At 33.4% G+C, this 13,323-nt stretch overlaps 1 protein-coding gene across 1 annotated transcript in view; it reads right to left on the bottom strand.

Moving 5' to 3' along the window:
* Window positions 1-13,323, bottom strand: part of TRIP13 (thyroid hormone receptor interactor 13) — a 35,043-nt gene that overhangs the window by 3,215 nt on the left and 18,505 nt on the right. Inside the window, exons 9-12 of the mRNA XM_044657862.1 lie at window positions 12,413-12,499; window positions 12,119-12,225; window positions 4,687-4,840; window positions 2,678-2,790 (exon numbers count right to left, since the gene is read on the bottom strand). Of these exons, the coding sequence (XP_044513797.1) occupies window positions 2,678-2,790; window positions 4,687-4,840; window positions 12,119-12,225; window positions 12,413-12,499 (461 nt within the window). The remainder of the gene's footprint in view (window positions 1-2,677; window positions 2,791-4,686; window positions 4,841-12,118; window positions 12,226-12,412; window positions 12,500-13,323) is intronic.

The following is a 13,323-nucleotide window of genomic DNA, read 5'->3' as shown; positions in this document are numbered from 1 at the left end:
TGGGGGAGGGGGCGGTGCTGTGTGTGTCTATGTGGTTAAGTCCCAATTACTGTGAAAAAATTATTCTATGACTTGTTTCATTATTTGAATCTACACTTTTAAAAATATACTTGCAAGTAAAATATGGTAATTTGCTCCAGATCAACAGAAATATATACTGCCAATCCAAATAATGCAACTACTTCATGGGATTATTTATCCATATCAATTAGGACCTAACTATATAATCATCAAATTAAACCTAATAATTGTAAAATCTTCATTTCATTTTGCATAACATAAACAAAGCTAATGTCACATAGAATAAAATGATGTTACTCATAAAGTAAAATCTAGGGGTATATTATAAAGTTGTATATTAAAATCAAACAATCATGAAAAATTCAACAGTGAACTTTTATTTGACCCTAGTGACCTAATTTTCTGTCCTTCAAATTTTACTAACTTCTTAAATCCCACAGAGATTCATTCTTCCTTGACTTTTTGTTAACAACCTTCTCTGTCACTGTTCAGGGGGCATCTGGCTGGTTCCCCCACTACATCCTATTGAAAATGCATCCTCTAAAGTCACCTTCAAATCAGCAAATTCGGTAGCCTATATTCAGTTCTCATTTAACTTTCCCACAAGGCCTGTCACTACTCAGACATCTCCTATACATTTTCTCCTTTCTTGGCTTATACTACCTTGGTTCTCTTGCTACCTAAATTACTCCTTTATTGGCTTTTCTCTCTCTCTCTTAGCCTAAATGAAGGTGTCTCTCAATGTTCATTCATCACCTCTGTTTTTTTATGCTATCTATACATGAATCTACCCCAAATTTCAACAACCTTCACAGTTTCAATTATTATTTCTGAGCTGCTGACTCTCAAACTTATACTTCTAGATCTGAATCACCAACTGCTTATTGGAATATTTTTATATGAATCTTGCCATCACACCAAACTCACAATGTATAACACCAAACTCACCATCATCCTTGTCAAGCTAGCTCTTTTCTCATATTGTCCTTCTCTTCTAGATATCCAGGCTTGAACTATGTTATCTCACCTTCTCCCTATCCCTCAACCTTCATATATGGGCATTAAATGTCTTTAAATTCCATATCCTTCACTCCACCTCAACTACATACAGGGAAGATAACATTATGGACTTCATCATCATCATAAGTGTATTAATTCCTTAATTAAAAACTCTGACATTCATCTAGTTCACCATAATTGCCTATCATTACATCTCTCTGTCTCATCCTTCTTACACCCATACTTCACAGTCCTCAAGAGCTATAATACTTCTATTTCTTAGTACTTTCTCAAGCTATGACCCCTTCTTTGATTTCATTTTCTTCCCTTCTCTTTCTTAGCCAATTCAACTCCACATTAGCCTCTACTTTTAAACAGTTAGTCAATAAACATTTATTAAACCCCTACTATGTGCCAGGCTCTATATACTAAGTGCTAGTGATACAAGAAGATGCAAAAGACAGACTCTGACCTCAAGAAATTTAAAATGAATAATATGCAACTTCGTTCTATTCTGCTTGTCCCTTGTCAGACCCCAATCCTAGATTATTTCCAATATCTTTCTCCTATCCACTGTGACCCTTGGTCTACTGAATGGAGGTGAAGGAAATCACAACTATGTTGACAAGGTATATTATAAAATACTATTCAACCCCAGCTGGTTCTCACTGCATCAGGTCAAAGCTCCTCCCTAACTGAATTCTTATTCCACTCCCCATATAACCTGTTCCAAATCTTCTCTTTTGAAGGTGGGATCCTAAATCATTATTCAACCCCATCTTTAGCTGAGGATTTCAATTTTTTAAAAAAATTAAAGCCATTCAATAAGTTTTCTTTCCTTCATGTAAAAACTCACTGGCATCACTCCTACTCTCTATTCCTTTCCCCCACTCTTTGACAAAGGCTTGCTAAGACCAATCTCTCTTGATCTTATTCCCTCCCCTCCATCACAACCTGCAAATCACTAGCCAAATTATTTTCCTAAAATGTTGCTTTCTTTGTTACTATTCCGTTTTAGATCTTCAGTAGTTTCCCATTACCTAGAAAACAGTCTAAACTCTATGGCCTGGCCCAAGAATCTCCACAATCTAGCTCAATTTATTGGTCTAGTTTTATCTCCCATTACTTTCATATTCTGCTATAGCCAAAATGCTCTAACCAAGTGCTTCTAAGAACACCCTGCACATTTCACTGCCTGTGTTATCCAGTGCCTTTTCTATTTAGCTGAATCTTATCCATTCTTTGAGGCCTATTTCAAATCTCAGATTTATTCTCTCTAATTTGGCATTATTGCTAACTGTCTAGCAATGTGTTACTTTTACTCATTCATTTAATTAGACAACCAATAAGCATTTACTAAGCACTTATTATATGCTAGGCACTGTATTAGGTGTTAGTGATCCAGCACTTAAGGCAAAGATGAAAGTCTTAAGAAATTATCAAAGTAACTGAGGCAATAATTCTTATTTTTGTCTTATATTTTACATGTTTATATGGAAAACTTTATAATGAATACATTTTAGAAATCATTTAAACATATTTGAGATTTTCTAAATTTTATATCTTATTTTAACTAGTATTAAGATGACAATAATTTTGCTCAAAACATCTTAAAAACAAATTTTTGGGGGGGATTCAAAATGAAGAAGATTCTCACCTTGAAATTTCACTTAATAGTAGACTCAGCTTTGATACATTATTTTCAACAAAACCAATCATTTCTAGTTCTCGGAGAGTCAAAAGCTGTTGCCGTGGGTATATTATTTGACACTAATGAAAAGGAAATATTAAATTAGCAACAAAAAATTCCAAACACTTAATCATTTAATACTAACAGAAAGTAAAATTATGCTTAAATGTATTATTTTGAATTTGTTGCATATTAACTCCCCCAACCTTTGATGGGGCCATTCCCCAAATTCATGTGTAAGCTAGTCATCTGGAAGGAAGAATATATTCCCATATAAAAATTGTTAGAAATGGTAGCTATGTAACTAAGTCATCTCACTATTTAACCTATAACCTAGCTAAATGAAAGTCTATTCAAACTTTACATCTCTAATTTTATAGATTAAATAGTGTTAAAAGTTTAAGTTTTTGTTTCAAGTCCCAGAAATGGAATATTTGGGACAGCATTGGTGTCTTTGATCAGATCAGTTTTTTGTGTAAGCTGAATGTCTGTATGTGTGGGGATATCTATGCAGAAAATAATATTAGGAGACCAGAAAAATACTAAGATGTGCATGTCAAAACTTCAAATCTGTATCCCTAACTAGGCTACTAATATTCTTTTGTGCTGTATGCAGAATGTCAAAGCTGAGGAAATGAATTAGGATTTCTCTTTATAGAAAAGTAGTAGACAGAATGATTTAATTAAAAAAAATTATAGTGATTTTCTAAAATTCAAAATTTTATCAACAATACAATAATTCATTTTGGGGGGGGAAAAACCAAACTGATTCACCACTTTCTACATCACTCCAAACTCTATATTTAGTAGTTTTCCTCTGCCACCTGTTGCTAAGACTATTTTTCTCTTTCTTTGCCCAATTAAGGCTTTCCAAATTAATTCAAGTCAGTCTAGCTGCCTCAGGGATTTCACATTCTCTAAACACTTATACAAGTAGCCTACAGTAATTAATTGATAAGTTATTTCTTTGCAAATATGTTTGTTCTTTTTGTGTGTAGAGTGTATGAGTCTCTCTTTCTAGTGGAGTCTTTTAAGACAGGGATAATCCATTCCTTTAAATCATTTATGACTATTTCTTTTTTGCCCTCATCTCAAATTTAATTACATTTTCTTTTGTCAGTGATTCTATATTCCATATGACGAAAGAAATTTTTTAACCCAGATAACTATATAAATTTACTAATTGGCAGTAATTCAGAGAAATATATAGGTGGTAAAGAAATTAATAGTTTGAAGAAAGTTATCAGAAAGAGAAAGTATTAAATAAACTAGATAAGTATCTCAGCCCAAAAGATGACTGAGTGGTAGGTAGGTAGGTAGGTAGGTAGGTAGGTAGGAAGGAAGGAAGGAAGGAAGGAAGGAAGGAAGGAAGGAAGGGAGGGAGGAAGGAAGGAAGGAAGGACCGACCAACAGAAAAAGGGCAAACTTGCTTCAATCTCCAGTTACCCAAATGCTTCCATGGCCAATGGCACAAACTACAATTTTGAACAGTCATTCATTAGAAAAAAACTGAAGGAGAAAGAAAAATGGAACAAGGAGAAACTCGAGTGACTCACAGGTAGTGAAATATGATCATTAAATGTGGTTCCCCAAAGATAAAAATCAAGTTAAAAACATAATTTTGACCATTAGCTGAAACTGTAAGAAACATTAAGACTGCAATTCACATTTTGGAGGAACAAGAAATTTTAAAATCCTCTACTCAAAATTATATGGAAAGAGATTGTTGGAGACAAGTAGGTGGCTCAGTGAATTAAGAGCTAGGCTGACCTCAAACACTTCCTAGCTCTGTGACCCTGGGCAAGTTAACTTAACCCCCATTGCTTAGCCCTTATCACTCTTCTGCCTAGGAAAGATAAAACATGAGAGTTAAAAAAAAAAAAAAAAAAAAAAAAGGTTGTTTTTAAGCCAAATCAACATAAAAGAGGCACTACTCAAAAAAACAAAACAAAACAAAACAAAAACAAAACACTTACCTTCATTAGTTCTTCTAAACAGGAAAGATAAATTTTGAAAATAGCTGCAGTAGACGGAGGCCCTATGTATTGTTTTATATCAGCTCTGTCTACAAAGGCCATGTCAATTTTCTCAGTAATATTTGAAGTAGTCAATATAACAACATTTGAATGCCTGTTAAAGAAACATCTGATGTCATACCTATTCCATCTAATATAATAACACTACTTGCCTAATATTTCATATTTTCAGAGAATTTTGCATTTTTTAAACAACAGATATTATGCAGTGAATAGAGAGAGCTAGGCCTGGAGATGGGAGGTCCTGGGTTCAAATGTGGAACTTAAGATACTTTCTGGTTGTGTGACATTGGCAAGTCACAACTCCAATTACCTAGCTGTTACTGTTGTTCTAGAACCAATACTTAGTATCAATTCTAAAATGGAAGATATGGGTTTAAAAAAAAAAAAAACTAAAAAAAAAAAACAACTAGAGATGGATACCTTACCGTGGGATAATATTATATTTAATTCAGTTAAAATAATTTTAATAATTAAAAAAACACAGGTAGGGTACTGAGGGTATTATCCATATCAATGTAGTTTAACTACCAGGAGTTACAACTCCCAAAAGGTACTGGTATCTCTTAAGCCTGAGAGGGATCCAGTGTTGCCAGCAGTCCCCAAAAATATAGTTCCAAGCCACAACTGCAGCCAAATTTGGAGCTCTATTACTACCATAATCAAAATACAGTGATCTCTAACTTACTGAAACTACTAAGAAGAGCTAGGGATAACACTCCTCTCTATGGAAATGGTTAGCATTTTTTAAATGCTCATAAATGAACAAAAACTTATAAATCATAGGAAGGAGAATTTCATCTTATCCAACTTTAAGATTTTTCTCTCTAATTGTGGAGTGAAGATTTAGTCTCCTATTAAAAGAAGTTGAAGCATTGGCAAAAAGAAACATTTGGAGGGGGGAGGACTTGAATAAGATGGTCCATGAAATTATTCATACCACTCCAAAGGTAACCCTAAAAGTAAATCTGATTTAAGGGTTTGGGGGTCATTAAGTGGGTTCAGAAGATTATAGTCTTTAAAAAGTACCTATGGAGGCCAAATATAGCTGTTCAAAACCAATTTCAAAGGTCCAATAGACCCACCTCTCCTATCAACTTCTACTTTCTCTCTATGCCTCTAGACGCCTATTTCCTGGAGAATTTTGATATTAATGTTGAATTCATTTAATTTTATCTCCTGTCATTTAACATTTCTCCATCTCCTCTATTACTTTTTTTAGATTTTCAAAATTTGAATTTTTTTGCAAATTTATTATTTTTATTTTAATAACAATATGATTCATGTTGTCTCCTTCCCACTCCCAGAGCTGACAAGTAATTCAATCTGTATTATCATGCAAAACATATTACCATGTTATTCATTTTTCAAAGTGAATAACTCAAAAAACCAAAACCTGAAATCTTATACCCAAATAAACAAGTGATAAATCATATCTTTTCATCTGCATTTATACTCCAATGGTTCTTTCTCTGGAGGTGGAAAGAAAGTATTCTTTTTCATAAATCCCTTTGTTTTGCTGTTAGTAGTGTTGTGAGGAAGATTAGATTAGTTAGTAATTAAGAATTAAGGTGTTTATCACCTTTGATTGCTGCTCAATATTGCAGTTACTATACATGGTCTCCTGGTTCTGTTTATTTCACTCTGCACAAGTTCATGTACGTCTTTCCAGTTCTTTCTGAAATCATCCTGTTCATCATTCCTTATAGCACAATAGTATTCCATCACCATCATATACCACAAATTGTTCAGCCATTCCCTCACTGGGGACATCTTTTCAGTTTCCAATTCTTTGACACCACAAAAAGTGGAGCTATAAATATTTTTGTACAAACAGGTCTTTTCCCATTTTTTTAATCCTTTTGGAATACAGACCTAGTTGTGATATTACTGGATTTAAAGGTATGCATTCTTTTATAGCCCTCTAGGCATAATTCCAAATTGTCCTACAAAATAGATCAATTCGTAATTCCACCAGCAATGCACTAGTGTCTCATTTTTGCCATATCTCCTCCAACATTTATCATTTTCCTTTACTGTCATATTGGCCAAGCTGCTTGGAGTGAGGTGGTACCTCAGAGTTGTTTTAATTTGCATTTCTCTAATCAAGAGTGATTTAAAACATTTTTTCAATTGATTATTGATAGCTTTGATTTTTTCATCTGAAAACTGCCTATCATATCTTTTGACCATTTATCAATTAGGGAATGACTTGGATTCTTATAAATTTGATTTAATTCTCTATATGTTTCAAAAATGAAACCTTTCTCAGAGAAATTTGTTAAAAAAATGTTTATCCCAGTATATTGTTTCCCTTTTAATGTTGGTTGCATTGGTTTTGTTTATAAAAAAAACTTTTAAGTTTAACATAATCTATTCATTTTATTTCTTATAATGTTCTCTCTCTAGTCATGAATTCTTCCCTTCTATACAGATCTGACAAGCAAATTATTCTTTGTTCCCCTAATTTACTTACAATATCACTTTATGTTTAAATCATATACCCATTTTGATCTTGTAATTGGTATAGGGCAGCGATGGCAAACCTTTTAGAGACCAAGTGCCCAAATTGCAACCTTCATACTCTATGTGAGTATCCCATCTCACCCCAGACAAGGGAAGGAGAAAGCACTCCTATGCGGCTGCTAGGCAGAGGGGTAGATGATGCAAGAAATGTCCTCAAGAGCACATGGAGAGGAGGGAGCAGCTCCCTCTAGCACACATGCCCTGGGTTCAGCAATACTAGTATAGGGTATGAGATACTGATCTAAACCTAATTTTTGCCATACCCTTTTCCAATGTTCCCAGCAGTTTTTGTCAAATAGTGAGTTCTTCCTGCTTTCCCATTCCATGTGGAATTCTCCAGCCCTTCCTACTTAAGTCCACATTAACTATATATAAACTAATACCTAACTAATCCTCACAACAATTCTTATCCCAAAAGCTGAGATCTTTGGGTTTATCAAACACTAGATTGTTGAGGTCATTTACCCCTAATCTATCCCATTGATTTCCCCTTTTTATCTCTTAGCCAGTACCAAACTGTTTTGATGATTACTACTTTATAGTACAGTTTAAGATCTGGTACTGCTAGGCCACCAACCTTCACATTTTTTTCCCATTAGTTTCTTGATATTCTTGACCTTTTGTCTCTCGAGATGAATTTTACTAATTTTTTTAGTTCTATAAAATAGTTTTTTGGTAGTTTGATTGGTATGGCACTGAATAAGTAAATTTAAGTAGGATTGTCATTTTTATCATATTAGCTTGACCTACTCATGAGCAATTAATGTTTTTCCAATTGTTTAGATCTAACTTTATTTGTGTGAAAAGTATTTTATAATTGGGTTCATATAATTCCTGCAATTGTCTTGGCAAATGGATTCCCAAGTATTTTATATTGTCTAGAGTGATTTAAATGGAATTTATCTTTCTATTTTGCTGAGTTTTGTTGGAAATATATAGAAATGATGACTTATGTGGGTTTATTTTGTATCCTGCACCCTTGCTAAAATTATTAATTATTTCAACTAGATTTTAATTGATTTTCTAGAATTCTCCAAGAATATAATCATATCATCTGCAAAGAATGACAGTTTAGTTTCCATATTGCTTATTTAAATTCCTTCAATTTCTTTTTCTTCTCTAATTGCTAAAGCTTGCATTTCTAGTACAATACTATATAATAGTGGTGATAATGGGCATCCTTGCTTCACTCCTTATCTTCCTTATCAGGAAGGCTTCTAACTTAGCCCCACTGCAGATGATACTTGATGGCTTTAAGTAAATATCATTATTTTAGGGAAAGCCCCCTTTAGTCCTATGCTTTCTAGTATTTTCAATAGGAATGGGTGTTGTATTTTGTCAAAGACTTCTTCTGCATCTATTGAGATAATTGTGATTTCTGTTAGTTTGATTATTGATATGGTCAATTATGCTGATAGTTTTCCTAAAATTAAACCAGCCTTGCATTCCTGGCATAAATTCCACCTGGTCATAGTGAATAATCCTTTTGATATTTTGCTGTAGTCTCTTTGTCCTCTATGATTTCTACCTAGAATAATATATAAAACGAACTCTAAACCTTGCTTTGCAAATATTCTAACCACAAAATGGGGAAGTCAGGTATCTGGCATTGAATTCTTAGTATTTGTTTTTAAATGTTTGTAGCAACACAAGATAACAAATGTTGCTGGAATCATTTGCCATCATCTTTGTTATTAGAGGTTTCCATGGACTAAATTACCATCAACAATGACAAAAGGAAATCCCCACAATACTATAGCTATAAAAAAGGAGCTTTGATTTGTCATTAGTTAAACCAGAGAGAGCTACAGGGCATGGAGTGCTAGAATTTAGTTCCTTGAGATAGGGGATTTTACCTTCATAAAACTGAGAACAAGAAAAACAATGTATAATAAAAGAAGCTTCCATCTCCAGAAATGAAGGAATCTGTCAACTCTGAAAGATAACCTGCTGAACTTTACAAAAATATAAGTGGCAATTTTACCCCTGGTAATCATGATTGTATTCTCTGAATCATCCACATTCATTTACCATTTCCTACTACCACCAACAACATGAGTTTATGTGTAAGATGAAAAGAGGATTAGATATAGAAATTGTAGCCAAGGAACAGATTTTCTGTGTAAACTTAAATGACCTACATGGTAATAAAATTGGAAACCTTGTATGATACTTCTAGAGAATGTTCTAGTCAACCACCAGACAAGTTCATACTATAAATTGTGCATATATAGGCATAAGAATGACAGGGAACATAGAATCTGAAGCCAAAAGTACTATATTAAAATCTTAGCACTTATACCCTTTATATATGTGGTTTAGGAAAAGTCCTTTAACCTCCATGCCACTTGATTTCCTCATTAATAAAAATAAGGCTTTTAGACTAAGTTGTCTTTGAGGTCCCTTCAAGATCTTAACCTTATGATTTAATCCTGCTTCCAAAACTGCCAATCTAGAAGATTTACAAATATAAAATTAACTTGAGGATAAGTACAATAAGGTCAAAGAAGTATTTCTGTTAGCAACCCAGACCACAGGGCAGTCAGTCTAAAAGAATATCTTCAGTAGACTCCAAGAAAAAAGATTTTTTTCACTTGAACATCACATTACTTTATTTGTATATTTACATATGATAAAACCATGACTTTTTTTCTCCATGCTCTTATTAACTGGGTCAAATTATATTTCCTGAAACATGGTCATTATGTTAAGTGGAAAGGGTAATGGATTAGGCATAACAAGACTGGGGTTTGAATCCCATTTCTACTATTTAGTAGTTGCATTATCTTTGGTTTCCTTATCACTAAAATGAGAAGGCTGAACTTTATAAATAATCTGAACTTGATAAAATACTATTGTGCTATAAGAAATGAGGAAACATGATTTTAAAGAGACATGGAAAAACTTATATAAAAATACAGAAAGTAAAATAAACAGAACCACTGAAAAAGGTTCATGAAAAGATTCATAACATCAACATTATAAAAGTGGATGTTTTTGAAAAAGTTTATAGCCTGTTATCACATTAGCTTTTTTGACTACCGTATCACACTCTCAACTCATATTGAGCCTTTAGTCTGCTAAAATACCCAGATCTTTTTCAGAACCGAAGCTTCCCCTCCTTATATTTTTGTACAGTTGAACTTTTGAACTAAAGTACAACACATTTATCCCTATTGAACTACACCTTATTTAAATTAAGTTGAATGTTCTAGCCAATTGATATCCTTTTGAATCTAAATTTGTCACGCACTGTTCGAGATCCTATCCAATTTTGTAGGACATTCAAATTTGATGAGCATACCATGTATAACTTTGTCTATGCCACTAATAAAAGTGCTAAAATTATTAAGCCAAGCACAGATTCCTGGGGTACTTCAGTGGAAACTTCTGCCATATTGACAATAAACCATGTAAAACAATTATTCTTTGAGTCTAGAAATTTAGCTAGTTCTAAAACCACCTGGCTGTAATATCTAAGCCATTTCTCTCCATTTTCTTCACAAGAAGAGTATGAGATACTTTATCAAAAACTTGCTAAAATTTAGGTAAACTATAAGCACAACAATTCTCTCATCTACTAATTTTGCAATAATGTCAAAAGGAAATAAGGTTAGTCAGGTATGGCCTGTCTCTGTACAAAGTCATGCTGGTTTTTCATAATAATCATTTCCCCTTTCTAGATGATGGCCAGACATCTCTTTAATGATCAGTTTCAGATTTCCCCCAAGAATTAAAGGTAAGTTCACTGGCTTATAGTTTGCAGGCTCTATTTTCTCCATTTTGAAAAATGAGGAAAGAAGTAGCATGGTCTTTTTCCAAAATATTGCTACTCTGCCTTATTTCCATCATATATATCTATATCTATATCTATATCTATATCTATATCTATATCTATATCTATATCTATATCTATGGATGGAGTCCAAAAGTTGGTGGGTGAGTTCGCCGTATTTTTATCTACATTATTATTTTAAGGCAAATTCTATTTTTTTCTTCCTCAATGTAATAATTTCCTTTAATATCTTTGGAATTCTATTCTTAGATCATCTCCCAGCCTGTGTTATTTTTGAATATAAGATCTTACCCATCTTTCCACTGAACCATTTCAAATCTACCTTTCCAAAATCTAAAGGGATCCTGATTTTCTGATTCCATGATTCTGATTCCATGTCTAACACTCTTTTCACTATACCACACTCTTTCAGATGTAACCATAAGATCCTATTGTCAAGCTACAATAAAAGTATGATATAATTCAGTTAGTGAGTAATATGGAGGCTATCTTCTGACCTTAGTGTTTTCAAAGTATTCCAAAATTCCAAGAGCAGCATTTGATAGTTACACAACATAACAATTTTTAGAACTGAGGACCATAAAAACAAAATGTTATTAGAAAAATAAATTCTTCAGAAAAATCTTATCAAAAAGTTCCTGAAAAGTCTTCTGTTTTTATTACATTACTATAAACACTAAAAAATATACTAAACACTCAAGGTCAAGCATTTAACTCCATTTTTGGTTAGAATATCTTGAAAGAAAAGTTTAGAGTTCAATTTGTGCATTTATAAGGATTTTTTTTCTAAAATCAATGCTTATCTGACCTCATTTAACTTTCCCAGGCCTCAGTTTCCTCGCTTGTAAAATAAGAGAGTTGGAAAATATGGTTTAAACTTGAAGTTCTTTTCACCACTAACTGCTATGATTTAACCTAAAATCTAGTCCTGCCCTTTCCACTAACTTGCTGGGTGATTTTGGCCATCTTATCTCCCTCATGGACCCATTTTCCTTATCTATAAAGTGAATGAACTTTTCAGCTCAAACATTCTACTTTAGCCCATGTTACCTTTTAATCTGATCAATTTGTGTCAAAACAGCATTGACAACCCGGATTGCATCTGAAGGTTCTGTGCCTGCCCTACAGGCATTACGGGCTGCTGTGAGACTTTCCACCTTTAGACAAGAAAAAAATAAATGTCATTAAAGAGAGGTTATTAATTCATGACTTGTTAAAGGATTCTCACAATTAGATTACTCCCAACTTCATGTACTTACAATAATCAGTTCTTAATATAGTAAGAAGATGAATTGATTTCTTAGAATTCCCACTTTCATAATGACTCAGTAGCTAGGCTCATACCTCATCAATCAGCACAAACACAAGGGCTTCTTTATCATCAATTAATTCTTGAATCTTCTGGAACATCTTCGTTACAAGTTTACCACTCTAGAACCAAAACACATGAAACTGTTTAAAAGCTAGCTTCTAGTGTCTTATTAAATATTTTAAAGTATTGGAATGAGACATACTTTTCTAAATTTCTATGCTTAATAAACTACCATTTTCTTTCCTATTATAATCATCCTAGGGGCCAAGCCAAGTTCAAGGTGAGGGTATGCTTAACACTTCCAATTGCAATTTAGCCTTTTTTTCCTAAAACTCTCCATTGCAAAGGGTCATCATCAGAGGCTTATATACAATTTTCTCATTTTGCAGATGAGTTAACTGATGCTCAAAAAGCATCAATTATCTATCCAAGGAAACAAATTTAATAGATACCAGAGCCAGAACTCAAATTTAGGGCTGTAAATTCATGTCCTTGAACACTACTCATATTACTCTACTTGCTTTCTGGTTTACTCTCTCTCAGGTTTGTTCTTCACACCTACTTAAGTTAGGAACTTTCAGCATCTAACTCATGGCCTTCTAGACTCATAAATTCTTTTTTTTTAAATTTTATTTTATTTAAATCTTTACCTTCCATCTTGGAATCAATACTCTGTATTGGTTCCAAGGCAGAAGAGTGGTAAGGGCTAGGCAATGGGGGTCAAGTGACTTGCCCAGAGTCACACAGCCAAAAAGTGGGCCAGATTTTAACCTAGGACTTCCCATCTCTAGGCCTGAGCCACCCAGCTGCCCCTTAGACTCACAAATTCTTAACTGGAATATCCAGATAAATCAAATGAGCCAGATACTTTCATTTTTCTGATGAGGAAATTGAATTATAAAAATGCTAAGTAATTTGCCCAAAATCACACATCTAAAAGCCG

Source organism: Gracilinanus agilis, chromosome 1, assembly GCF_016433145.1.
Source record: "Gracilinanus agilis isolate LMUSP501 chromosome 1, AgileGrace, whole genome shotgun sequence".
NCBI classification, from domain to species: Eukaryota; Metazoa; Chordata; class Mammalia; order Didelphimorphia; family Didelphidae; genus Gracilinanus; species Gracilinanus agilis.
This window is presented reverse-complemented; position numbering and strand designations above follow the sequence as displayed.